The sequence below is a fragment of the Ruditapes philippinarum genome, unplaced genomic scaffold (genome assembly GCF_026571515.1).
Source record: "Ruditapes philippinarum isolate M1 unplaced genomic scaffold, ASM2657151v2 ctg4815_1_1_1_1, whole genome shotgun sequence".
NCBI classification, from domain to species: Eukaryota; Metazoa; Mollusca; class Bivalvia; order Venerida; family Veneridae; genus Ruditapes; species Ruditapes philippinarum.
Window position 1 is genome coordinate 78,048 of NW_026853199.1, and position 27,837 is coordinate 105,884.

The following is a 27,837-nucleotide window of genomic DNA, read 5'->3' on the forward strand; positions in this document are numbered from 1 at the left end:
TTTTTTGACTCTTTCATTATAATTATAAAGTTTCTTTTTGTGAAACAAAAATGTTTTTAGTTATTTTATTATATTTTTTTCAAATTGTTTTATTATGATGATCACATTATCACAACATGTTTTCAAGAATTTTGAACATAAAACTTTACTTCATTGGACCTATATAAATAATATTTAGAATTTAAATATTGGCCTTCTAATATCAAAATTTAACATGCCTTAAATTTTGTCACAGTTTTTATCCCAATTTTTTTCTCCAGGAATTGCAAAAAATTGTTTGACAAAATTAATGATCACACTCACAGAAAAAAACATTACCTCCTTTTTTAAGTTTGGTGAAATGAATGAGAGAATGGTCCTTTTTCTTATTATAATATATATTAATATTGTTAGTTTATTTTTATACCATACATTGTATGTGTTATACAATTTTTTTACCATATGTATTATATATTTGTTTTAACATATGTTTTATACTCTATGTATCTTTTTGTCCCAATATTGTTTCACATTTTATTTAAGTTTTTGTATCACCAAATAAAATTTTAAGTATATTTTGTATTTTTTTGTGAACTTACTAGCATACATTTGCTCCAAAGAAGTTCAACAAGCTTTATAATATTATATAAGGGTTAAATTATAACGCCACATGCCAGAGAGTCAAATTTTATCATGGAGATGAGGAATTATTCTTCAGCACAAACATTTCTCTTCTTTTTTTTATGTATTTTTTTTTATATAAAATTTAAGTTTAAATTTGGAAGAAGTCATTAATTTTTAAGAGAAATGATAAACTATAAAAGAAATTTCATGGTATTATGTTGAAAGCTGTTACAATGGAACTAAATAAAAGATATTACTATGGTTGTGAAATTTGGGGTCTCATATTGAAAAATCGCTGATACGGATCATTTCATCACAAAATGTAAGATATATGTTGGTTGTTCCAATAGTACCGTTGTTAACTTGCTCCTTGTTTGTTACCGTGACTTTCTCGGACCTATAGAAATATATCTGTCTATACTAGAATCTAAATATTGACCTTCTGAAACCAAATTTTAACTTACTGTAATTTTTGTTGTAGTTTATCCCCAGTTTTATGCAATGAATTGTATCATAGAGTTGTATCATTTATCCCCTTATTCATTTTTTTTTATTTTTACTGAAAAGTTTACTGAAAAAGTGAATGAGTTTTTCTGTAGGTCCAAACATTAATATACAGATCACATAAAACCTAACTCTATGTAATTGTAATGTCTATTTTGAAATATTCACAATTTTGTTTGGATATTATAAACAATCATATATATATATATATAACAATATAACATTATCATTTATAATTTAGGTTCAGGGTAACACAGAAAATACAATTTTTAGTGATAATCATACAAATAAATTACTTTTTGAGAATTTATTATTGTAAAGAAAATCATAAATTTTAGTAATCTCGAAATTTGAACAAACAAGATTCTTTAATATCAGTAGTCCTTAAAGATCCTGTAACACATTATTTTTATGGTTTTATATACAAATTAAATTACATACATATATAATTCAATGAAGAGTGGTATGCAATCTCAATTACAAAACATACAGGATCTTTAAAGATTATTACATCAAAACTAATGACCAAAATTGATGATTTTAAGGAAATTATTTTGAAAAATTATAAAAGAGAAATAATAATGATTAAATAACTTTGTAAGATATTAAAAAAATAGTATATCATGAGCACATACAAAATATTAGTACTATCTTAAGTTTGGAGATATGCGCTAGAGAATGGGATCCTTTTTTGTTAAAGCAATTTATATTTTCATTGTGTAATACAAATATTTGTTTGTTACAATCTTTCTGTCTGAAAGCAGAATGAAGATAAATGATAAAAGGTAACTATATCATGCAAGGATGTTTATGGTTATGGAATTTAATGATTTATACCATTCCATTAGCTGTTGTTTGTTTCCTTCTGTATACTGTATATGAAAATAATTATGTAAAATATATTGGTCACATATAAGGGGAGAATAATGATTGGTTACTGAAATAATTGATATTACATTCTTAAATAAGTAATGTATGTTACATTCTTAAGGAATGCATGTTACATTTTTAAGTAATGTGTGTTATATTTTTAAGGAATGCATGTTACATTCTTTAGTAAAGTATGTTACATTCTTAGGAAATGTATGTTACATTCTTAGGAAATTTACATTACATTCTTAAGTAATGTATGTTACATTCTTAAGTAATGTATGTTACATCATTAATTGATGTATGTTACATTCTTAAGTAACATTTGTTACATGCTGAAGTAATGAACATAATAATGAATTACAATTTAGAGTAATTGTTTAAACATCAATATTTCTTGATTTCTTTAATAATGACAAAACAATATTCAGGTCATGTAAGGGGATAAATAGTTGTATGTAATGTATGTTACACAATGAGATTATGTAGTTGTTGTTGTAATGAAGTAATGCAATTATATAAGCATCAAGATTTCTTGGTTTCTGTCCAAATTTAGTATACCAGAATATTAATATTTCACTTGACCTATTAAACTTTAATTATAAAGGTTAGATCCAAGTATTATAATGACATTTAATGTGCCTTAATCTGATTAATAATATGAATGATAAAAATATTAATAAACCAAACATTATTTTTTTTAAACATTGGCAAGGGGGTGGGGGTGTTTGTTCCATTTTCCGTGATATTACATGTATTTCTTTTTTACACAAATTTTACTCTTTTTTTTCTTTAAAGACAAGTGTTTCTTTTAAGAAAAGAATAAAGTATTATTATAAAAAGAAAGAAAAAAATTAAGCTTTTTTTTCAAAACTTACTATATTAAAGATTACATTGAGGAAAAAATTATCTTTTTTTTAAACGTTTAGCCTGAATGTTTGGCTAAAATTGCACATTACTTGCACGAGTGATCTATGTATACAGAGAGTGAGGTAGTTTTTGACTTGCATCCTAATTTAAAATGCTTTCATGTATTGCACATTGCACTAACTGACATTCTAATCTGCACACTCTCGTTGTGTACCTTATATTCATTTTATATCAGGTTGATTTTGTAGATAAACTCTCTTTAAATTATTCATTTACACCCAATTGACATTAAAAACATGTATATTTACAAGGTATTTTAACAAATAAGGAAGTTTTATTTCAATGTTACTTCGTTGTGTATTTATCTGTAAAATACAAATTTATAGAATGTATTATTAAAATAGAAAATGGGGGATTGGTGGTATTACAATAGAAATTTGGGAATGGGTGGGTATAATAACAGAAATTGGGGGCTGAGGGTGGGTATTATAATAGAAATTTTTGGGGGATGGGTGGGTATTATAATAGAAATTGGGGGCTGAGGGTGGGTATTATAATAGAAATTGGGGTATGGGTGGGTATTATAATAGAAATTGGGGGATGGGTTGGTATTATAATAGAAATTGGGGGATGGGTTGGTATTATAATAGAAATTGGGGGATGGTGGGTATTATAATAGAAATTGGGGATGGGTGGGTATTATAATAGAAATTGGGGGCTGAGGGTGGGTATTATAATAGAAATTGGGGGATGGGTTGGTATTATAATAGAAATTGGGGGATGGGTTGGTATTATAATAGAAATTGGGGATGGGTGGGTATTATAATAGAAATTGGGGGATGGGTGGGTATTATAATTGAAATTGGGTGATGGGTTGGTATTATAATAGAAATTGGGGATGGGTGGGTATTAAAATAGAAATTGGGGATGGTGGGTATTATAATAGAAAATTGGGGTATGGGTGGATTTGGGGAATGGGTGGGTATTATAATAGAAATTGGGGTATGGGTGGGTATTATAATAGAAATTGGGGGATGGGTGTGTATTATAATAGAAATTGGGGTATCATGGTGGGTATTATAATAGAAATTGGGGGATGGGTGGGAAGGGATTTTCATGAATTATGAAACAAAGTCAGCCTGAATTCCTGTAATTGATTTAATTTTGTATGACTCAATATTTCATTTTCATTGGCTTATGATTTCTGCAGGTGTAAAGGGAAACAACTCATGCTTTCTAATCTATGTAGTTTAGAACAAATACATTAATTTTTGTAATTATTTTCTTTTACAGAATATTTCATTTAGTGATACTTGGATAAGCAAAAGTCAAAGATTCGTTTTTATTTAGCTTTTATAATATTTTGTAATATTAGAAAATTGATAAAGTTAGGCATATTTTGTATTTTATTTTTAGATTCGGAAAATTGGGTAGGGATATTAATATGTGCATTTGAATAGCTATAATACAAGAATTCAGCTTTAGTTTTGCTTTGCTAGTGATTAACAATGATTTTCTTACCAGAAAGCAATCTTTTACAGACACTGGTAAAAGCGAATATTTGGTATGGTGTTTTAAAATGTGAATGTTATATATACACCTTAATTCAATATGCCATAATTTGGTATATGTAACTTGATTTGGTAAAGCATACCTTATTTTGTTATACATGTATTTATACCATGATTTGGTGCATCTATACCATAGTTTGGTGCATCTTTCCCAAAATTTGGTGCATCTTTACCATAATTTGGTGCCTCTTTACCATAATTTAATGTATCTTTCCCATAATTTAGTGCATCTTTAGTACCATAATTTGGTGCATCTTTACCACAATTTTATGCATCTTTCCCATTATTTGGTAAATTTATACCATAATTTGGTGCATTTTGACCATAATTTTGTGCATCTTTCCCATAATTTGCTGCATTTATACCATAATTTGGTGCACCTGTACCATAATTTGGTGCATCTGTACCATAATTTGGTGCATCTTTACCATAATTTGGTGCATTTATACCATAATTTGGTGCATCTTTACCATAATTTTGTACATCTTTCCCATAATTAAGGCACATTTTAAGATATTCAGGTATAACTTAACCTTATATTGGTATGGTCAATATAATTTTTTGTACTTATACAATGTTTTAATGCATATACCCTAATTCTAGGCATATTGGTAACTTGGTGTATAAACTGCATTTTAAACACCATTTGAAATTGATACCATAATTTATTTTATAATAGTGATATTTTATATTATTCTTTAATTTTTTAACCAGGTTCTTCACAACCGGTTTATATGACCAGGTCAAAAACTAACGTCACAAATGGCATTCAAGGGAAACCGGCAGCTGGTGGTGCTAGGAGTTTGACAGCTATGCCTGCTAAAAAGGATGTAAATGTTAGGTCAGTATCATATAGGTTTGTTTCTTTCTTTTGTTTAACTGCACACCAACTCAGTACATGCCCCGTAGCAGGAAAGATGATTTTGGCTAACCTCTGGTGTTACATAACTTCAAAACAATGCCAGGAGTCAAAATCACCTTACCTGCTGGAGTAAAGAGATTCCAATTATTTCTTTTACGACCATGAAGGGAAAACTGGTGGCTGCAATTCTGTTGCCTCAACCATTAAAAGCCACCCTTCAGTGGCAAGGGGCATAATATAGGAAGAATAATAATTAAGCCATGTCACGACAAAACCAATCGAATGGGTTTGTGACCAGCATGGATCCAGACCAGCCTGCGCATCCGCGCAGTCTGATCAGGATCCATGCTGTTCGCTAACAGACCCTATAACAAGTAAAGAAACTGATAGTGAACAGCATGGATCCTGATCAGACTGCGCAGATGCGCAGGCTGGTCTGGATCCATGCTGGTCGCAAACCCATTATGTTGGTTTTGTTGTGACGCGGCTCATTTATAGTTTAGAATATAGATATAACTACTATTCCACAGTATTCCTGAAATATTGAATGTTGTATGAATTGGTAGAACAATGTAAATCTTACCAGAGCTTGTTAGCAATGCTTAATACACTGTAATAGAAAGTTGGTAATTATGCTTTTAGAAATAAAATATTTTTCAATTACTAGTGCATTGCAAATATGTTCAAATATAAAAGCTTTAGAAAAAGGATAAAAACTTAAAAGATAATAGTTAATTATGTTTTAGTTAATGGGTAAAATTGTACTTGAAGCATAAGTTAAGGAGTAAAATGTAATAGTTTTAGTTCAAGAGAAGTAGTTCTACTCTGACACTCTATCACATTGTCAGGAGCTTTTGTTTCTTAAATACACTTATTATATTATATAATTCTTCCCTAGCTAGCCTGCTTGATTGAAGTTAAAACATTTTTTAAGGAATATATTCTGAAATAAGGAGTTACATTCTACAATCTTCAAGATACAACAAAGAGCAAATGATTTCATAAAGATACTGGCTAAAATGATGTTTATGTAAACAAAATGACTATAATAGCTGTGTAAAATAGGAATACTGTTGAATCAGAATTTTAATCTATAAATTATATAGTTATTTATAAAAAAAATAGTAATGTACACAAAAAATATTAATAACCCCAAACTGTTGTTTTTGTCTGCTCATCTTTGCCAGTTTAATTAAACCAAATATATTAAATTTTAAAAATATTATATCATTACATATTATGTAACAGCTAATATTATTAGATCTAAAAAGAAAACAGAGAGACTTTCACTGCATTTATGCTTCTATTATATAAGCTGTAGATTACCCTAGTTTATAAACCCTTAATCTGCTGGAACTGAAAAAGATATACCGGTATAAGCCTTTGCCATCATTAGAGAGCCAGGCCGGCCTGAAATGCCCTTCAGTCTGACCAGACACTATACTGTTGACTGATTTACTTTGAAAGTTAATTTTGATATCCCCACGGTTCTGCAAGTTTGTTTAATAATTCAGCAGATTAGGGGCTAGTATATATATATTTTGTAAACCTGCATGTATTCTAGACCCACAGTAACAGCCCCACCCGCAAAACCTATTCCTGTTGCTGCTAAACCGGACATCAAAATTCCTGTGAGTGCCAGAGATCCGGAGGAACCAGAAGTTGCACCGGAATCAACACCGGTAGTACCGAAAACTACACCAGCCACATCAAAGAAGTAAGACAGAGTGATGTGCCCTTGTTTAGTGTTGTACTTACTGTGTATTTTGGTGTTTTATGTATTTACTAACATGTATTATTGTAATAACATGTGTGTGTTAATTTTTAGTAACATTATTTGGTAAATTATCGTTTACAATGTTACATGATTGTTATAAAGAAGTTATATTGTTCACAACATTCAGTAATATTTTATCAGGCTCCAGGATAGTTTTTACTGTTATTTTAATTACTTTATCGAATGTGATATTTAAAATATTGGCTTTTGAACTATGAGCAAGTAAATTCCCAAATTAGACCAAAGAAAAAAACTGATAAATTTTATTAAGTAATGAGGTTCAAGAGTAAATAATGCTATCTACGTCATTTTTTTGGGACAGTCCAGGTTGTATATAAGCCAGTGTAGGACAAAGCCCTCCCGGACAAAAGCCCTCCCGTGAAAATGACAGGGCTGACAAAAGCCCTTCCGCAGCAAATACACATATGTACGTTGAATAATTTGTATTTTCTTTTCAATGGCCATTATGCAATCAACATATCAAAATTATAATTAATCATGAATATTTTTGTTTTCCATTGGCATAAGTATGTTAAAGCATGAAATTGAGCACATTCCTGACAGGCATCTCAATAATAAGTGTAAAATCTGTAAGAGAATACTTATTCATGTAAATATGAAAGTATTATTCCCATGCGAAGTTAAGATTGATGAAAAGAAGTTTAAATAAACTAAGATTAAAAGTTCAATTACAATTTTAATATCTTGAGTGCATTGGGAAAAAAAATACAAGTATTTAACATACATGTATATTTTTGTTATGGTAGGGCTTTTGTTCGCCTTGTGAATTTCACGGGAGGGCTTTTGTCCAGGATGGCTTTTGTCCATTTGCAATATGAGCATTTCACTTGACCATTGTTTTGATAGACAAATTTATTTTATATTCTTATAATTACAAAATGTCAATGTTACTGAAACAATACATTACTAAAACAATGCTCCTAATTTGTTCTCTTCTCTTTCAAAGAATATACTATACTTGATTAGTATAATAACAAAACTATTTCTTCTGATTCAATTAACACTCCATGCAACTTCCTTAATTCCTTATGTGAGCATTTACAAAATGTATTTTAATCAAACTAAAAATATTTTAGCTTAGAGACTTTATTTTAAAATTACCTACGCATCACCAAAATCCTTAGCAACTTCTATCTTACTGTTTGTATGTGTCAGTTCAACTGTAATAGTTATGTTGATGTAATGCTTTCATCTTTAATACATAGAGGATATTTATTTGTTTTTGTGTAAAATTGTATTTCATAGAGTGAGCTTCAAAAACAGCATTCCCACTCACAACGTTTTAAGTATTAATATATAATTTTCAAAGTTAAATCAGTAATCCACTCAACAGCATAAAATAAAAACAATTATTTCAAGTTCCTAAAATTTGCAGTTTATTAGCTCACCTGTCACAAAGTGAGAGGGTGAGCTTTTGTGATCGCTTTTCGTCTGGCGTCCGTCCGTCCGGCGTCAATAAACTTTTACTTTAAATGACATCTCCTCATAAACCACTAAGCCAATTTCATCCAAACTTCACAGGAAAGTTCCTTTGGCAGTCACCTTTGAAAATTGTTCAAAGAATTTAATTCCATGCAGAACTCTGGTTGCCAATTGGCAACCAAAAGAAAAAACTTTAAATATTTTCTTCTTAAAAACCCAAAGAGCTAGAGCCTAAATATTTGGCATGAAACATCTTTAAGTGAGTTTCTACCAAGTTTGTAAAAATAAAAGCCCTTGGGTCAAAATTGGCCCGGCCCCAGGGGGTCATTGATTTTCCCTATATGCATATAGTAAAAACTTAAAAAATCTTCTTTTAAAGAACCCAAAGAGCTAGAGCTAAGATATTTAGCATGAAAAATCTTCTAATGGGTGTCTACCAAGTTTGTTCAAATAAAAGCCTTGGGGTCAAAATTGGCCCTGCCCCTGGGGGTCATTGATTTTCCCTATATGCATATAGTAAAAACTTAAAAATCTTCTTTTAAAGAACCCAAAGAGCTAGAGCTAAGATATTTAGCATGAAACATGCACTAATGGATGTCTACCAAGTTTGTTCAAATAAGAGCCCTGGGGTCAAAATTGGCCTCGCCCCGGAGGTCATTGATTTTCCTTATATGTTTATAGCAAAAACTTGAATAATCTTCTTTGAAAAAAAACAAATAGCTAGAGTTTAGATACTAAGCATGAAACATCTTCTAGTGAGTGTGCACAAAGTTTGTTCAAATAAAAGCCCTTGGGTCAAAATTGGCCCCGCCTCGGGGGTCATTTATTTTCCTTATATGTGTATAGCAAAAACTTAAAAATCTTCTTTGAAAAAACCTGAATAGCTAGAGTTTAGATATTAAGCATGAATCATTTCCTAGAAAGTGTCTACAAAGATTGTTCAAATAAAAGCCCTGGGGTCGAAACTGGTCCTGTCCCAAGAGTGTCATTGTTTTTACTATATGTGTAAAGAAAAAACTTAAAAAATCTTCTTTTAAAAAACCCAACGAGCTAGACCTTAGATGTTTAGCATGAAATATCTTCTAATGGGTGTCTTCTAAGTTTGTTCAAATAAAAGCCCTGGGGTTTAAAATGGCCCCGCTCTTGGGGTCTATATACAGGTGAGCGACTTCAGGGCCATCATGGCCCTCTTGTTAATATTATATTATGTTACATACACTGAAAAAGTGTTTATGATAATGGTCAAAGTTTGTAACCATTATTTTAAAAATCTGTAAATTTTCATTAATACAATTTGGAATTTAAACATGAAAATTATTATTTGTTCTCATTTTCTACTAATTTGTATTTATCATACAGCTTTGTTGATTTTTATGTCATCTTGAAATTTGTTTATGAATTGTGAAGTCTTACTGTTGATGTTGTGATAATATTTTAAAGGGCCATGGGTTATTATTGACATTGAAAGAAGGATATTTAATCTTAGAAGAGTAAAGTTTTCAAGTCAAAATCATTGCTATATTCATATGCTGTTTAATACAAATTAATGCTTTCACATTTTATCTGTTTTGTTTGTTGTCTTATTTTTCTCTGAATGTTTAATTTGTTTTTGTCTTAATGTTGTTCTAGTTTAGAGTTTTTTGTTTCCAGTGATGACATTATAGAAGAAGAGACTGATATAACAATAGATGATTGGTAAGAGTTGTGGAACTTAGCTCCACATCTGCAACAATTTAGTGGCATTACCCCTAAAATGTGGTTTTGCCAGTTGTGGCCCCTGAACATAGTGTGATGAACCCCTAATTTATCCAAATCATGTTAATGTTTCCGGTTGTGACCCTATTTCAGTTATGACACCATGCTTATTGTGTTGCCCATTTAGTGACACTATACCTAAAATCTGTTGCCAAGTTTTGCCCAAACCCTACCATAACACATTGTTAATTTCCTGAATTTCCATAGGAAGAGCTTAAAAGTGTAGTTCTTAAAATGTATGCCTCTTAACTTAGTGGTTACAAGTTCCAGACCAACTGGCATCTTGTTCATGATTACTCAAATGGCACCAGGACTGAATATAAAAGAAGTGAGATTTACATAACCTCAAGGGATTGTATATAATTGACTTTAAATAAATTTGTGTTGGCTGATAAATTTCCTTTATACCGGTAATTGTTTTATGTGTGTTACTATTTTACAACAGTTTTGAAAGGTCATACTGCTGGTCTAATTTATCAGGGGTTCTTTGCATTGTCAAAACATCTGTATCATCATTAGGATGTAATTCTGAATTTGTTAATTTGAAATACTGCATTAGTTAATTGTGAATACTGCATTTCTTAATTCGAAAAACTGCATTAATTTTGTTAATTCGAAAAAATGCATTAATTTTGTAAAAGGGGAATACTGCTTTGTAAATTAGAAATACTGTATTCCTTTATTGGGAATACTGCATTTTGTTAATTGTAAATACTGCATTAATTAATTGGAAATACTGCATTTTGTTAATGGGAAATACTGCATTTGTTAATTGGAAATACTGCATTTGGTATTTGGGAATACTGCATTTGTTAATTGGAAATACTGCATTTGGCAATTTGGAATACTGCATTTGTTAATTGAAAATACTGCATTTGTTAATTGGAAATATACTGCATTTGTTAGAAAATTTGCTAGTTTGTGTAAGGGACACTGTAATTAATGTATGTTGAAAAAATAGATATGCAATGCTTTATTTGTGTCATCCATGTTAACTTTGTACTAAGATAAAAGTATAAAAGTGATTGATTTTAACTTTTTATAGTTATGGATTATTTATAGCTATGTTTTATTGTAATTTTATCATCCCTTGTATGATATATGACATAAACTTTTGCTTACAATAATTAATATTTTAAGACTAGAACAGAATACCAAGGTAAACACCATGAATGCATTGTACATTCAGTAACATCATGTTTAGAAATAAATATTTATAAATAAATATAAATTAGTTGTCAAAATGAAACAATTGCATTTGATTCCATACAAATTATAGTCTTATCGACATAATTCATTAATTATTTTGTGTGTTGCCAGTTCATAGTCAAGTCAGTCAGGTGTCAATTGAAGTGTGTGCATGTGTTTTAAATTTGTACCTAAACCAAAAAAACATTAAAACATTATTTCTTAATATCTTCTTTCAACTTTAACTTTATTAACACCTCAACTTGTAAGTTTTATACTTTGTACATTGGACTTGCCACTATATTAGATTTTGTTTATCTGTTGCATTGTCAAAAACTTTGAAAATTATTTTAGAGGAATTAAAGTTAAGGCCAATTTTAATAATGTTTTAGAATTGTCTTTGTTTATATCAAAACGAATAGATTGACATTTTTTTCAATATGAAAATTAAATATGTAATATATAAACTTATTTTTATCAGTATTACAGGTACTATGCAATTATTAGAGCTCTTTTATATTTATTTACATTGCAGGGTTTCCCAGTCTTTTAAATCATTTTTTTTTACCATAATTTCTAAGAAACAAAAAGCAATTTCTTTTGTATGTTTTCTGAAAAAACATCAAATTAAAAAAAAAATTCTTATAAGATTATTTCGTTGTTGATGTTTTATTAACAGATATTTTATTATCTTCATGAATCTACATATTGTAAGTTGTCTTCAAATGAAGTCACTACATAGTCTATGCTGATAGTAATAACTACTGGAATAAAGAGAAAATATTGCAACAGACTTACTTAACTGAATAGCTAAAATTGTGTGTTACACATGTCTATATATGTATATTACAGGCCTGATGTACAGGAACAAATAGAAGAGCCAGGAACCAAGGACACTGAAGGTCAAGATGGAGCATTGTCAGCCTCTAGATCTGTGGCCAGTCCAGTTAAAGCTCAAACACCCAACCCACTAAAGGTACAAATTTATAAAATTGTCAAGACATCCAATCAAGCCATCCCAGATTTAAGTTATTGTCCATTCCATTATCACATTTTTTTGTTATAGTTAGTACAAATTTATGTTAATTTGATTGTGTTAGAAGCTATAAGCTTATTCAAACACTCTCAAATCCGTTCCTGGAACCAACCATGAATAAATGTTAAGATTCTTGCTCAAGGAAACAATGGCTTGCCCCTGACAGGGTTTGTACCCACATGGCCAGCAATCCTTAGATGACTAGTCAGACACATTAACCATGCAGCCACTGACTTGTAGTATTCATACAAACCATTTAAATGGTATGGTCTGACAAAAAAAGTAGATTAATACAATTTGTATGTTTCCATGGTTTCTGACAGAAATTCGTTTCTTTTTTAAAGTGTTTTAGTTTTCTAGATAACAAGATATGCAAATGCCTGAATAAAGATTGTGGAACATTTATTAAAGACTTTGGTCAACATCTGGTACAAATATGGCATTTTTTTTTTGGCCATGATAGTTGACTCATAGTAATTTTTTGTAGTGTTTGACTTGATGTTAAAATTTTGTGAAGATTCAATTAAACCCTTTATAGAATTCTGAAGGGGATTTTGTATCAATTTTGTCACCTTTCAAGGTTGTTTGTTTTACATTATGTAGAGCTTATTAGAAGTTCTGTTTGTTTTGCATTATGTTGAATTATTAGAAGTTGTGCATGTTTTTTCAGGCTGTTGAGTTAGTACAGAGTATGTCTCAGGATGAACAAGCAAGGCTAAAACAAACATTTAATAAACTAGACACTGATAAAGATGGGTAAATATTCTTTAAAACATTTCATACCTTTTGTAGCTCACTCTTTAACTAGCTTTAACTAAAATGGAGAACTACTTTTTAATAGCTAAAGTTCAATGTTTTTACGAGTATCACATTTCACCTCCTCTTTAAAAGTGAGAGCCACTTTTTAAAGAAAGTCTCATTTTTACCCTTTTGTAAAAGGGAGCCACTTTTTACCTTCATTTAAAAGAATGTTACATTTTTACCTCCTTATAAAAACGTTCTACCTTTTTACCTAGTAATAAATAAAGACATTTTTATGCCCCCGCCATGTAATGGCCGGGGCATATAGTGTTACCCTGTTCCGTCCTTCCGTCCTTCCGTCATTCCGTCCTTCCGTCATTCCGTCCTTCCGTCATTCCGTCCTTCCGTCATTCCGTCATTCTGTCATTCCGTCATCATCAGTTTCCGTTCATTATCTTAGTAACGGTTGCACACATTCAACTCAAATTTGACATATGGATATATCATGAGAAAATACAGGTCAAGTTCGAATTTGGTCATGGTTCGATGATTTTTGGCAGAGTTATGCCCCTTTTACTTTAAAATAATATGAAATTTTCAGTTTCCGTTCATTATCTCCCCAACGATACAACACATTCAACTCAAACTTGACATATGGATATGTCATGAGAAAATACAGGTCAAGTTCAAATTTGGTCATGGTTCGATGATTTTTGGCAGAGTTATGCCCCTTTTACTTTGAAAATAACATGAAATTTTCAGTTTCGGTTCATTATCTCCCCAAAGGTACAACACATTCAACTCAAATTTGACATATGGATATGTCTTGAGAAAATACAGGTCAAGTTCGAATTTGGTCATGGTTCGATGATTTTTGGCAGAGTTATGCCCCTTTTACTTTGAAAATAACATGAAATTTTCAGTTTCGGTTCATTATCTCCCCAAAGGTACAACACATTCAACTCAAATTTGACATATGGATATGTCTTGAGAAAATACAGGTCAAGTTCGAATTTGGTCATGGTTCGATGATTTTTGGCAGAATTATGCCCCTTTCACTTTGAAAATAATATGAAATTTTCAGTTTCTGTTTATTATCTCCCCAACAGTACAACACATTCAACTCATATTAGACATATGGATATGTCATGAGAAAATACAGGTCAAGTTCAAATTTGGTCATGGTTTGATGATTTTTGGCAGAGTTATGCCCCTTTTACTTTAAAAATAACATGAAATTTTCAGTTTCCGTTCATTATCTCCCCAAAGGTACAACACATTCAACTCAAATTTGACATATGGATATGTCTTGAGAAAATACAGGTCAAGTTCGAATTTGGTCATGGTTCGATGATTTTTGGCAGACTTATGCCCCTTTCACTTTGAAAATAATATGAAATTTTCAGTTTCTGTTTATTATCTCCCCAACAGTACAACACATTCAACTCAAATTAGACATATGGATATGTTTTTGGAATGCCCAGGCCAAGTTAGAATTTGGTCATGGTTCAATGATTTTTGGCAGAGAAATGCCCCTTTCACTTTGAAAATAATATGAAATTTACAGTTTCTGTTCATTATCTACCCAACAGTGTTACATATTCAACTCAAATTTGACATATGGATATGTCAAAGGAATGGGCAGGTCAAGTTGGAATTTGGTCATGGTTCGATGATTTTTTGGCAGAGTTATGTCCCTTTCACTTTGAAAATAATATAGATACATCTTAGGAATAAGCAGTTTAAGTTTGAATTTGGTCAAAAAATTTTGAACTTTCTGTTTCAGCACTCATACTTTTGTGGAAAGTTTGAATTTGGTCGTGGTTCAATGATTTTGGACAAACTTATCTTTCTTGAATGTTGGAAAATTTTTGAACTTTCAGTTTCAGCACTCATACTTTTGTGGAAATGTATGTAGCCATTATTTTGGCTACAAATATGAAATATGCTATTTTCAAAAGGTTAAGACTGAATAATTTCAGTGCTTTGAACATTGTATGAAAATGGTTTGTGTTAACATTGAAAAGTTTTAAGGGCTTTGAACTGCAAATGAAAAAATAATTTGTGCAAACAAATTTGGAATTAAATATTATAACATCTGAAATTTTGGCTGCATGCGGGGGCATCCGTGGCATGATGACACATTTCTAGTTGAAGCTCCTTCTTTCAAAATTAACTGATTTTCATCTTCTTATATATAATTGAGTTAAAAAAATGTTCCAAGTTGACACCACGATAATCTGGGTTTTTTAAAAGTTTTTCTGTTATTATTGTGTTGTCAATGTTATTTCTTTTGTTATCTGATAATTTATGTTATTTCTATGTTTTTATGCCCCCGCCATATAATGGCCGGGGCATATAGTGTTACCCTGTTCCGTCATTCTGTCATTCCGTCATCATCAGTTTCCGTTTATTATCTTAGTAATGGTTGCACACATTAAACTCAAATTTGACATATGTATATGTCATGAGAAAATACAGGTCAAGTTCGAATTTGGCCATGGTTTGATGATTTTTGGCAGAGTTATGCCCCTTTTACTTTGAAAATAATATGAAATTTTCAGTTTCCGTTCATTATCTCCCCAATGGTACAACACATTCAACTCAAACTTGACATATGGATATGTCATGAGAAAATACAGGTAAATTTCGAATTTGGTCATTGTTCGAGTAATGCCCCTTTCTCTTTGAAAATAATATAAAATTTACAGTTTCTGCTCATTATCTCCCCAACAGTGTTACATATTCAACTAAAATTTGACATCTGGATATGTCAAAGGAATGCGCAGGTCAAGTTGGAATTTTGTCATGGTTCGATGATTTTTTGGCAAGAGTTATGCCCCTTTTTCTTTGAAAATAATATGAAATTTTCAGTTTCCGCTCATTATCTCCCCAACGGTACAACACATTCAACTCAAACTTGACATATGGATACGTCAAAGGAATGCGCAGGTCAAGTTCGAATTTGGTCATGGTTCAATGATTTTTGGCAGAGTAATGCCCCTTTCTCTTTGAAAATAATATGAAATTTACAGTTTCTGTTCATTATCTCCCCAACAGTGTTACATATTCAACTCAAATTTGACATATGGATATGTCAAAGGAATGCGCAGGTCAAGTTGGAATTTTGTCATGGTTCGATGATTTTTTGGCAAGAGTTATGTCCCTTTCACTTTGAAAATAATATGAAATTTTCAGTTTCCGTTCATTATCTCTTCTAGGGTATTACACATTCAACTCAAATTTGACATGGATATGTCAAAGAAATGCCCAGGTCAAGTTTGAATTTTGTCATGGTTTGATGATTTTTGGCAGAGTTATGCCCCTTTAACTTTGAAAAAAAGGGAATTTTCAGTTCCCATTCATTATCTCCCCTACAGTTGTACATAATCAACTCAAATTAAAGATATGGATATGTCATAAGAATGCATTGGTCAATTTCCAAATTGGTCATGGTTTAATGATAGCTCTTGAAAATTGAAAAAAATTAGAAATTTTAAGTTTCTGTTCATTATCTCCCCAATGGTTGTACACATTCAACTCAAGTTTAACATATATATACATCTTAGGAATAAGCAGTTTAAGTTTGAATTTGGTCATGGTTCAATGATTTTGGACAAACTTATTTTTCCTGAATGTTGGAAAAATTTTGAATTTTCAGTTTCAGCACTCATACTTTTGTGGAAATGTATATAGCCATTATTTTGGCTACAAATATGCAATATGCAATTTACAAAAGGTTAAGACTGAATAATTTCAGTGCCTTCAACATTGTATAAAAATGGTTTGTGTTAACATTGAAAAGTTTTAAGGGCTTTGAACTTAAAATGAAAAAATAATTTGTGCAAACAAATTTGTAACTAAATATTTTATAACATCTGAAATTTTGGCTGCATGCGGGGGCATCTGTGGCATGATTACACATTTCTAGTGTTGTTATTTTATAATCAATGTTATTTCTTTTGTTATTTTCAGCCACATTATGTTCAGCCAGTTACAGACACAGCTTCCAAAACAGTTTAGTCAGGCACAAGAAAAATATATCAAACAGGTATTTTTATATCTTTCCTTCAAACAATATTTTGATGAATGTCTTTATTGTTTTCACATAACCATTGAGGCCTCTAAAAAAAAAATTTACGAATATAAACAATACTGTTTGGTCGTAAACTACAACTTTGTCATGTTTTATTTCAGGTGTATGACATCACCAGCTCGAACACATTTTTCGGTGTCGATGAATTTATGACAATGTCATACCTGACTAGCGTCGTCACAGATTTGACGTAAGTATAACATTATGTCAGTTAAATGACATATGAGTTCTTAAAATGTTTCTAAATTAATGATTATACAACATTTTATTATTATTATTATTAAAGTAATTAGGAAGTCCGTCACTGCATCATAAGTAAATTACATTGTTAATTGATTATTAATGTAACAGCACATTTGCTAACTGTACATGTAGGTCTAATCTTTGAATTTAAGAAATACTTATTGTAACAAAGATAAACTTAAATGATATTACATTTAAGTGTGTTGTTTTTAGAAATATTGTTAGAAAAACAACAACAACAAAAGAAAAAAGATTTGATGTAAATATCCTTTGATATGATGTTACTATATATTTTCTATTTGATTATTTCCAGCGGAGAGCCACTAGATGCCTACAACAAAATAGATTTTCATGGTTTACATGAAGTTATACTCAAATATGTGGTATGTAAATAATGAGACAATGATGACTCTAATCATCTGACTAAAGTGACTGTCAATTAGTCTTGCTACTGTTATTGCTTTGTATCTAAACCATTGACACACTTAATTCATCCTCAACTACTGTTTTAAATGTTGGTTAGTCCTTTTGAAAGAAGGTTGTAACTGGTATACATGTAGAATCATTTGGTTACTGCCCCAGGTCTATTACTGAACTAAACTGGAACTCAAAACAATTTTTAAAGACCTATTCTCCTTGCTTTATTTAGATATTTGAGTAAAACTGTTGACATTCAAGAAACTGACTTCATCATAAGTTCATCATAATTTTGCAAAATATTACATTTTTAACCTATAGCCTGCAGGCAGCAACTGAATCTACCCATGTGATCAGTGCAAACCAAATTCAGCTGGCATATATGTGCTGTCTAATCATGGTCTTCATTATAAGCTCTTTACTCAGTTCTTATTCTGAAATTTTCCCTAAAAATGATGAACAGTTTTATCCAGATTGAAATATGAACAAGTCACTGGTAAATATAAATATATTATTTTTTTTTACAATGTAGGAGTTGTATCAGGCAGTGGACAGGACTCACAGAGGAAAGATAGCATTATCATCATTACAGGAAATACTGACCTCGGCACTCTCGTTAGATTTTAAAGCAGAACCCCCGAGGTGGAACAAACTCATTGATACCATAGAAACCGTATGTATAGTATTTTTTGGTTATAAAATAGTAAAATTTGTTGAAAATATAGTTACTATCCAAATTCAATATTCATAAATTTTACTTTGAATTAAATTGGAAGAGTGTTGTCAGTGAATTAATTCAGGGCAACGTTCATTGTTGTAGAAATGAGCCCTGTTGGAGAGAGGGGTGGCGGCAACATTGTTATGTTGTTAATACTGCTGGCTTTTAAACACCTGTTCCTCACTGCTGTGGGTTTGAATCCCACTGCGATTTTATCCTAGGAAGCTATCCGGCAAGCTTACGAAGTCAGTGGTTTAATTCAGATGACCCTATGTGCCAGAATATAAGTATGTACAGTAGGGCACCTATGGATTTCTTCCACCAGTAATGCTGGAAATTTGCTAATTTAAAAGCACTTTTTGTGAAATAATGACTTAAAACCTGACAAAAAAGAAAACTATGTGCTATAATGTCTTGCCTATGCCACCTGAGTCTAGAGCCAGACTAATCTGCATATCCTTGCAGTTCAAACAGAATTATATTCAATTGACTTATTCAAAATCTGGAAAAAAGAAGTCCCAAATTTAAAGAACGGAAAGTGTATTATTCAAAATAAGCATACATATACTGAAAGGTTAATGGAATGCATGATAATTATTTACAGTGATGTATACTTGAATGATAATTAAATCAGACTCCAATCAGTGCTGCTGAAAATTATCTTTGCTGCTGAAAAACTTATCTTTGTAGGCATGATAAAAACATGACATATTACTTGACAATTTTCCAGCTTAATATATATCATATTGCACATTAATACACACATGTATATTATGAAATATATGTATAGATATTATTGCACATTTATGTATGAAAATATTGTTAATTCTAAGCTTTACATCACATGCATATCTTTAACCTTTCTTTATATATTTATTTCATTTTGAAATTCTTATTTGAACATTATTAAATTTCAAAAATTTATGTGTCAAAAACTTTCTCCTTTGTCAATCAAGCAAATCCGAGTTTTGAAAAATATCTTTATAAACTCCAGGACTCGGTACTGGTTAATTTAGCCAGAAATTAATTTAGGTTACAAGCTTACTCAGTATACAGGTTCATTCATAACTGACATGAAATAAAACAATTTTAATTCTAATATTTATATTATTAAAGGCGGAACATGATGTGATCTCTTACTTTGAATATCTCGCCCTGGTACCGTTCTTTACGACATTGAATAAGACGTGAAAGGTGAAAAACTTGTTGCTAGTGATATTGTAATTTCACTTCATGGTGTTTGAGACAGTACATTTCACTTCATTAACTATGCATTCTTTCTGAATTGAATCACTTTAACTTGACATGATTTTATTTAAGAACATGTTCCTTAGTCACTTCTCTAACTTTCTAATCAAGTTGACCTTTTTTGGAAAATTACAAAAATCATGATTCTTGAAATTTTTTATTTAACTTTTACAGAAAATTCACATAGCACAGAAGTGAAGTGTTAATAAATCAGGGATTTTAACTTTTTAGATAAATATATCTTTTAACATTCTGAGAAAAACAACTTGTAAAGGAATAATGATCTTTGCCTTTGGTATCTGATTGATTAATACATTTAGATAAATTTAAAATTGACCAATGGTAACAATGCTATCTTAGGCAAACTTGAGGATGGTCTGTGGATCTAACTGTACACGGGTACTTATAATGTACAATTTATATACTAATTTCTAAAGAATGGTCTTCCTCAAGCATGTGTTTAAGTTGTTAAATTATCAGATGATCTTAACAGTTTTGATCCAGGAGAACTACATGTACGGCTTATACTTGTTCAGATGTTAGCCTCTCAACACAAGTTTTGTGGGTTCGAAACCAACTGGTTACAGCCTCTCAACACAAGTTTTGTGGGTTCAAAACCCACTGGTGTCATGACCTATGAGGTGATGACCATGTCTTCCCATGAAATAGGTACTGGTTATAGTTCCTGAGGAAGCAAACCCAAGATTGGCTTTCTTCGTAAATAAAAAGATGTATAATGTTTGAAAAAGGGTGTTGTAACTTAAAACAACAGTCTCACTGTGTCTTAAAGTATGAAAGGTCAACATCACTATTTAGTATTTTCATTTTCGATGAATCATTCAGAACATAAATCACGGGAAACAGGATTTATAGTTGCTGTGATTGCTGGGAATATAATGATGCTATTTTTAGCGTTTGATTTTAGATAGATTGTTTATCATAGTTTCTAGGCATGTGTGATAATTTTATTGATTTGAAAACTGGCTTATGGCTTCTTATTGGTTAGCTATTTTTAATTATGTTGGTGAGATTGAGGAAGAGGGAAAGTCATTTGAATGTGGTATGATCTCACTGAGGGTTGGTACAAAACTGTTGTGAAATATGGGTAGATCAAGTGTGGGGTAAGGGGGTCATGATTAGCCTGGGATTTGGCTGGTATGATTTGAATATCAACTTACATGTTTTAATGAAAATCATGCAAAAAACAAGTTAAAATCGGCAAATATTCAACTCATGGCTCCCACATGAAAAACCAGTTAAATGCCAAATCTTTTTCTAGAAAAATCATTACCCCATGTTGAAATTTTTCAACTGGCATGACTGGGTTAGGCCGTCTTGTGAAAAATCCGGGATCCTTGTCTGGTAAAATATTTCTAAATTGTAAGACTTTGAAAACACAGTTTTGCACCAACTCTTAGATATAGTTTGTTAAAACATCATTCTTAACATTTTTGTCGGGTAGATTTGCTAATATATATTTTTTTGAAGATGAATAAGTGTAGAATAAGCAGCTTTGGCTTGTGCCAAAGGGACAAATTAGTGTTGTATGGTATGGCAGTGCTGTAGTTAATTAATAGAGTTAAAGATTACCACATGATATATTTGATATTTTCAGCTAAAACTGGTATGGTATAGATAAATTATGAGGCATGCATAAAGCTTTGCTTGATTAGAATTTTAAAAAATTGAACTTCTTCTGTATAGACATTTAGATAATCTGACTACAACATTTTAACAATCTTTTTGATAATTAAAAATATATTGACCTTGTAGCATATAATATTTCATCATATTAAGAAAACTATAAAAAACACATTAATCTTCTTTATTTTATTAAAAGTATGCTATATAGTTAAAGAATAACATGGAAGTTGTAGTCATTAGGACATGCATGTAAGCATTGGAAAGGATTCAAGTATCCTCTTGCAATTTTAACATTTTAGTTTATTAACACTCCATAAATAATAAATAATCATTTTCAATATTTCACTTTCACTCAAGTTATTCATATGCATGTACAATGTATTTTGCATTGTATTCCCATGCAACATAATTTTAAAATTAAATAAAGATAATTTGTAAAATTTAAACAATTGTGTTATTTGAAAACTAACCAAAAAGAAATAAAATAAGACAAAATTAAAGATAACTTTTACAGTTTCCCTTAAAGACTGACCTTTCTTTCTATACAGTTGAACTAATATTTGTTCACAATTTGTCGGCCTTGGTGTATAAACAAATCTAAGCAAGTAAAAATATATCTATTTACATAATATATATTTTGCACTAACATCAACAAAACATAACTGGTCAAGTAATATTGAACATATTCTTCCATTTCAGAGTGAATCTGGGGTTATCTCTAAGATAGAGTTTCTAGCACACATCCCTTACTTCCAAACGTTTGTTAAAAAGAAATAAAGCCCATTACCAGGGACTTCCAGACACTACACACTTCTATCAGAACACAACATGGGAAACGTTCAACACAACTAGATGAACAAGACTGTCAAGAATTAAAATATCATTTTTCAATTAATGACTTTTGAGGATTTTGTTGTGACAATTCTTACATAAGGACACAAAGTGTATTTATTTATAATGATGGGTAATAAAGGACTTCATACTCTGTATTTTTGCACAATGTCTTTTTTGCATCATTTTTGATACTCAAAAAAATGTTTGATACTTTGTGTATTATTATTAGGTAAAGATTATGGATAAAATGTTAACTATGTGTTACAACTTTGAATTGAGGATAAAGTTGCAATTGTGCCAAAAAAAAATGTTTTCATTATTAAAACTTGAATCTTGGATTCCATGTCTATTTTTGTTCCCAAATAGTATAATGATATGATAATTATATTTAATGTCATTTTGTCTGACTATGATTGCATTTATGATTTTATACTTTTGTACTGTTTGCATTTTTGATTAGTGTTGAAAATTTTTAACTAGATAAACAATATTTTCAGACTTTTTTTTGGACATTAATGGACAACCATTGTTAAATTGGCACACATACGGTACTTTTGTAGCTAAAAGAAATGCATTTAAGCATTGCTTTGCTATTACATTATATTTTTATCTTTATTTCCTCCACAATTGAAGAGCTTCACTCAGAGGTTCTGCAGATATGCCTCTTCATAGTTTGGGAGGGGTATTTTTGGGTTGTCAGGCTTCCATCAACATGAAAGCCCGAAGTTACAAAATACAATGTAGTCTCATAGTGAATTGAAAAGATGTAAGAAAATGATTTAATACATGTATCAATTTATAAGGTTCTGGGTCATATAAAATCATATATTTTTATGGGCACACTCGATTTCTTAATTAATTGGCAGGTGCCATGGTCTTTCCTTGCCTTTATTTATGATTTTATCATTATGTGCCATTTTCATACAATACATCATTTTAGTATCAGTCTGCTTTCTGCCGATCATTTCATTTGGGATAAAGATAAAAATGTCAACTTGAATGGGGATATATATATTTCACATACAAGATTTGATTGACATTTGGGGTTCGTACTGTCAGTGCCAGAAAGGGCGCAATTGGACTATCATAAAGGATAACATGATTCACATTTCTTTCCTTATTTTGTAACATTAATTATCTTTTGGCTACTAAAGCCCCAAATTTCATATCCATAGTTTTAATTTTCATTCTTTAATTGCTATGGCAATAATGGCATACTAATGCTTTCATGGTTCTTATAGAGCCAATTTAACCTTAATGTCCAGGCACAGTGCAGAGGGTCAACTTTATTTACCTGTATTTAAAGTAATATCTTAAATCTGAAATTGACAATAAACAAGCAAGCAACCAAATTAAAAGCAATGCAAATTAAATCCTGAAAATTAGCATAGAAATGGGGTAACAAAATGGTCTATAGATGCTTTTGTCATTGATTTAATTTTACATACTTGTTCTGTGATATGTAACTTATTATAAGAATGAATGGATACCTGATCCATTTATAAGTTACTGTGTATATGCTGTTAGATACATACATTTCAGATAGTATTTTACCCATGTACATTTTTTTCTTACCAAAGCTACATCCAATGTACATAATGATATCACTGGAATTAACATTTTGGACCAGTGTAAGGCATCTGTCATTATCTGATAGGTAAATTCTGGATCCATACTTTGGATTAACCAATGACAGTGCAGCATTTGACAGCTTGTCCACATGTTCATGTTTATACTCTATAGAGGTAGACCATCTTTACATGGTCGAAATTACTTGCATTGTTTTCTCATAATTGAGGTCATAATATATCATTTTCAAGGAAACTTAAATTTCTTTAACTATTTAATATTCTTTTGCCAAGTAACAAGATCTTTAAAATTTCTTTTTTTTTAAATATTTATTAAATTGAGTTCTACAGACATTCTTTATATTACTGCCAGCAAAATTTTTATGAAAATAAAACTATTTTCTAATGTTTATTTTATTGTAACAATTTTCTGTTCTTTGTGGTAGGCGTATAAAACACATTGTTTAGATTTGTTGATTACATATTTGAGCCGCGCCATGACAAAACCAACAATGTTGGTCTGTATTCATGCTGGCCCGAAAAAGCTTATTTTGGGTTTTTTGCAGGGCGCGGCCATTTTTGTTTTTTTTTAAATAGAAAACTGTAATTCTTAAAATTTTCATTTTTTTTCTTTTTTTTTGGCTATTTTATTCATTATTTTTTTGGGGCATTTTTTTGTTAAATAGTAAAAAAGTTGTTCCTTTTAGAAAAAATATTTCTGTTTTTAAAAGTCTAAATGTGTTTTTTTGCTTTTTAGGTGCAGTACTGTATTTTAAATGGATAGCGGGGAAAAGCTATCTAAAATTACCCTTGCTTCAGTGTCGGGCCTTAAATGGTTATTTTTTTTTACAACTTGTTTTATGCCCTTGTCTGTCCATCCGTTCAGCTGTCGTGCAGTCACAGTGTCCGTCCATAGACTGGGGGAATCTGTGTCCCATGGACACATTTCTAGTTTCTTACTTTAGTCGGTCTAAGATTACATGTAAATTAAACAAGAGGGCCATGATGGCCCTGAAATTGCTTACCTGTATATAGGCCCCAGGGGCGGGGCCAATTTTAACCCAGGGGCTTTTATTTGAACAAACTTGGTAGACACCCACTAGAAGATGTTTCATGCTTAATATCTAAGCTCTAGCTTTTTGGGCTTTTTAAAAGAAGATTTTTTAGGTTTTTAGCATATACATGTAAGGAAAATCAATGATCACAAAAGCTCACAAGAGCTAATAAAAAAGGGAAAATCAAAGTTAACAGGGAAGATTATTCTGGAAATGTGGACAGTAGATTTATAAACCTAGTCATATTATTATGATCTGGGAATTTGAAGTTTGAATAAGGAACATATACATGTACTTGAAGTTTGAAGTATAGGCATTTTTTAGAAATAAAGAAGTTATAGAAAACTTTCCTGAGTTCAAGGATGATAATTCTGATAAGTGATAGAAATATGAACCTATTGCCACATATGATGTGGGTGATGATAATAAACATAAATTTAAAGTTTGTAGTAGATACATTAAGAAATAAAGAACTTATACAATCAAAGTACAGAAGGCGCTAGATTTGTTTGAGTCTCAGAATGTAAGAAAGGTGAAGGTTGTGAGATTATAAACCAATTTGTTTGTATAGTGTCACCAATGCTATTTTCAGTGTTATAACTATAGTAAATTAGCTATAAGACTAATTGCAACACTGACAATTCAATGTTTATTTGGCTTAAGCAATTAAAAAAAAAAGAAAACAGAAACAACAAAAAAAAACACGAGTTGCCTGAACTGGGATTTGAACTCCAGACCTCTTGCTTCCAAAGCGAGCACATGAACCCCACGACCATGGGGAGTTATAATATAGCAGCTTGAAGAATACCATATTATTCTTAATTAGAGTTTGTAACCCTTATTAATGTCTATATATCTTGTTCACGGTAAACCTAGCTGTTGTTTAACATTGTTTAACACTGAAGTAAATAATCATGGAGCTGAATAAAAGCATGTATATATAAGAACAAGAGCCGGTTGAAGCGGGTGATGCTCCCCTACTAGGATTTGGACACAGAAAAGTATATCTTTTGTAGTTCCAGAGTTATGTCCCAGACAAAGTTCAAAGTGTGATAATTCCAAACTTAGGCAATGCAGTTACTGTTCTTTGCACTGCACTTGTACTCAATTAGATCTATCTACCAACTTGCACGACATGTCGTCTCAATATGGTGATCATTTCTGTGAAAAAGTTGTAAAATCAGACTTCAAATAAAGAAGTTATTGGCCGGACACGATTTTGCTGCAAGGTCATGCTGTGACCTTGACCTTCAAGGTAGCGACCAAAATGTTGAGGGCAACACATAGTCTCCATATGGTGATCATTTCTGTTAAATAGTTGTAAAATCCAACTTCAAGCAATGAAGTTATAGGCCGGACACGATTTTGCTGCAAGGTCATGTTGTGACCTTGACCTTGAAGGTAGCGACCCAAATGTTGCTCGCGACACATCGTCTCAATATGGTGATCATTTCTGTGAAATAGTTGTGAAATCCGACGTCAAATAACAAAGTTTTGGGCCGGACACAATTTTGCTTCAAGGTCATGCTGTGGCCTTGACCTTCAAGGTAGCTCACCCAAATGTTACGCGCGACACGTCGTCTCAATATGGTGATCATTTCTGTGAAATAGTTGTCAAATCAGACTTCAAATAACAAAGTTATGGGCCAGACACGAAATTCGAGAAGTACGTACTGACGGACGTATGTACTGACGGACGGACAACCTGACGACTATATGCTCCTGAAATTTTTTGTGCATACTGACGGACAGACGGACAACCTGACTATATGCTCCCCCGAAATTTTACGGGGAGCATAATAACACAATATTATAAATCTTCAACCAATCGGGAGCTATTTTTATGTTACAAAAATTAATGTGCCTGCCATTTGACAATCTTTACCCAGTGATCTCCCCTTAATTTTCGGCATAAATGTACATATGAAGGGAAGTAACCCCTTCGAGGAGTTTGGACTACTTTCGGTATTTGCAAATAAGAACATCAGGGTCTGAAATTTCGCTAATGACCCAAACAAATAAAACAACATTTTTTCTAAGATAAGGGGAGTAAATCAAATGAGTTGTGAACCTCCTAAGTGTGCATAATCTCTATATCTATCCATATTTCAAGTTTCATAAAAACATTTTCAGTATTTTTTTATTTATCACAAATTTTGTTATATTTGCCATCTTTTAAGTCTATTTGTTGCCATTATATATAGCAACCAAATTTTTCAACATAGATATGTGCACAATCTCCAGACTGCCATCTACCCATATTTCAAGCTTCATTTTTTTTGTAATATCGATCACGGGGTCCAGTTTTTGTGTTATATTTGCCATATTTTATATCTATTTGTAGCAATAACAACCAAATGTTTCAACATACTGGAAGAAAAGAAAAATGCATGCATAATCTTCAGACTGCCATCTACACATATTTTAAGTTTCACAAAAATTTTTAGCACAGTACTTTTTGCGTTATCAAGGGATCCAGTTTTTTGGATGGATGGATGGATGGATGGACAGATGGTTTGAAGAATGGACGTGCTCAAAGTCTGGTATATAAGTGGCGAATCTTTTGTTCTCTCTATTGTTCTTTTAGCCAAGTAAGAGAAAAAGTAGCCAAATAAGAGCTTACTGAATGAAAAGCATCAAAGGAAATTTACTCTTTCAATACATGTTTGTACAGACAGACAGACAGACAGACAGGCAGACAGACAGACAGAGGGTAAACCTAAAGTCCTCTCCAGTTAAACCAGTAAGGGTCTTATAACATATAGGACAAAATTCTATCAGAAGATCTATTGCC

At 31.2% G+C, this 27,837-nt stretch overlaps 1 protein-coding gene across 17 annotated transcripts in view; it reads left to right on the forward strand.

Annotated features, from left to right (window-relative positions):
• The window catches only part of LOC132736071 (uncharacterized), a 62,708-nt gene extending 40,135 nt beyond the window's left edge, over positions 1 to 22,573 (forward strand). For 14 of the 17 annotated variants that reach the window (XM_060723120.1, XM_060723124.1, XM_060723123.1 and 11 more), the window contains 10 exons: positions 5,133 to 5,259; positions 6,845 to 6,997; positions 10,151 to 10,195; positions 12,296 to 12,419; positions 13,150 to 13,235; positions 17,196 to 17,271; positions 17,418 to 17,506; positions 17,873 to 17,942; positions 18,509 to 18,649; positions 22,286 to 22,573. In XM_060723120.1, the coding sequence (XP_060579103.1) occupies positions 5,133 to 5,259; positions 6,845 to 6,997; positions 10,151 to 10,195; positions 12,296 to 12,419; positions 13,150 to 13,235; positions 17,196 to 17,271; positions 17,418 to 17,506; positions 17,873 to 17,942; positions 18,509 to 18,649; positions 22,286 to 22,363 (989 nt within the window). In that variant the 3' untranslated portion in view covers positions 22,364 to 22,573. Of the gene's footprint in view, positions 1 to 5,132; positions 5,260 to 6,844; positions 6,998 to 10,150; positions 10,196 to 12,295; positions 12,420 to 13,149; positions 13,236 to 17,195; positions 17,272 to 17,417; positions 17,507 to 17,872; positions 17,943 to 18,508; positions 18,650 to 19,810; positions 19,889 to 22,285 lie in introns of all 17 variants that reach the window. The other 3 variants (XM_060723121.1, XM_060723122.1, XM_060723127.1) reach the window with 3 other exon arrangements.
• The last annotated feature ends 5,264 nt before the right edge of the window (positions 22,574 to 27,837 follow it).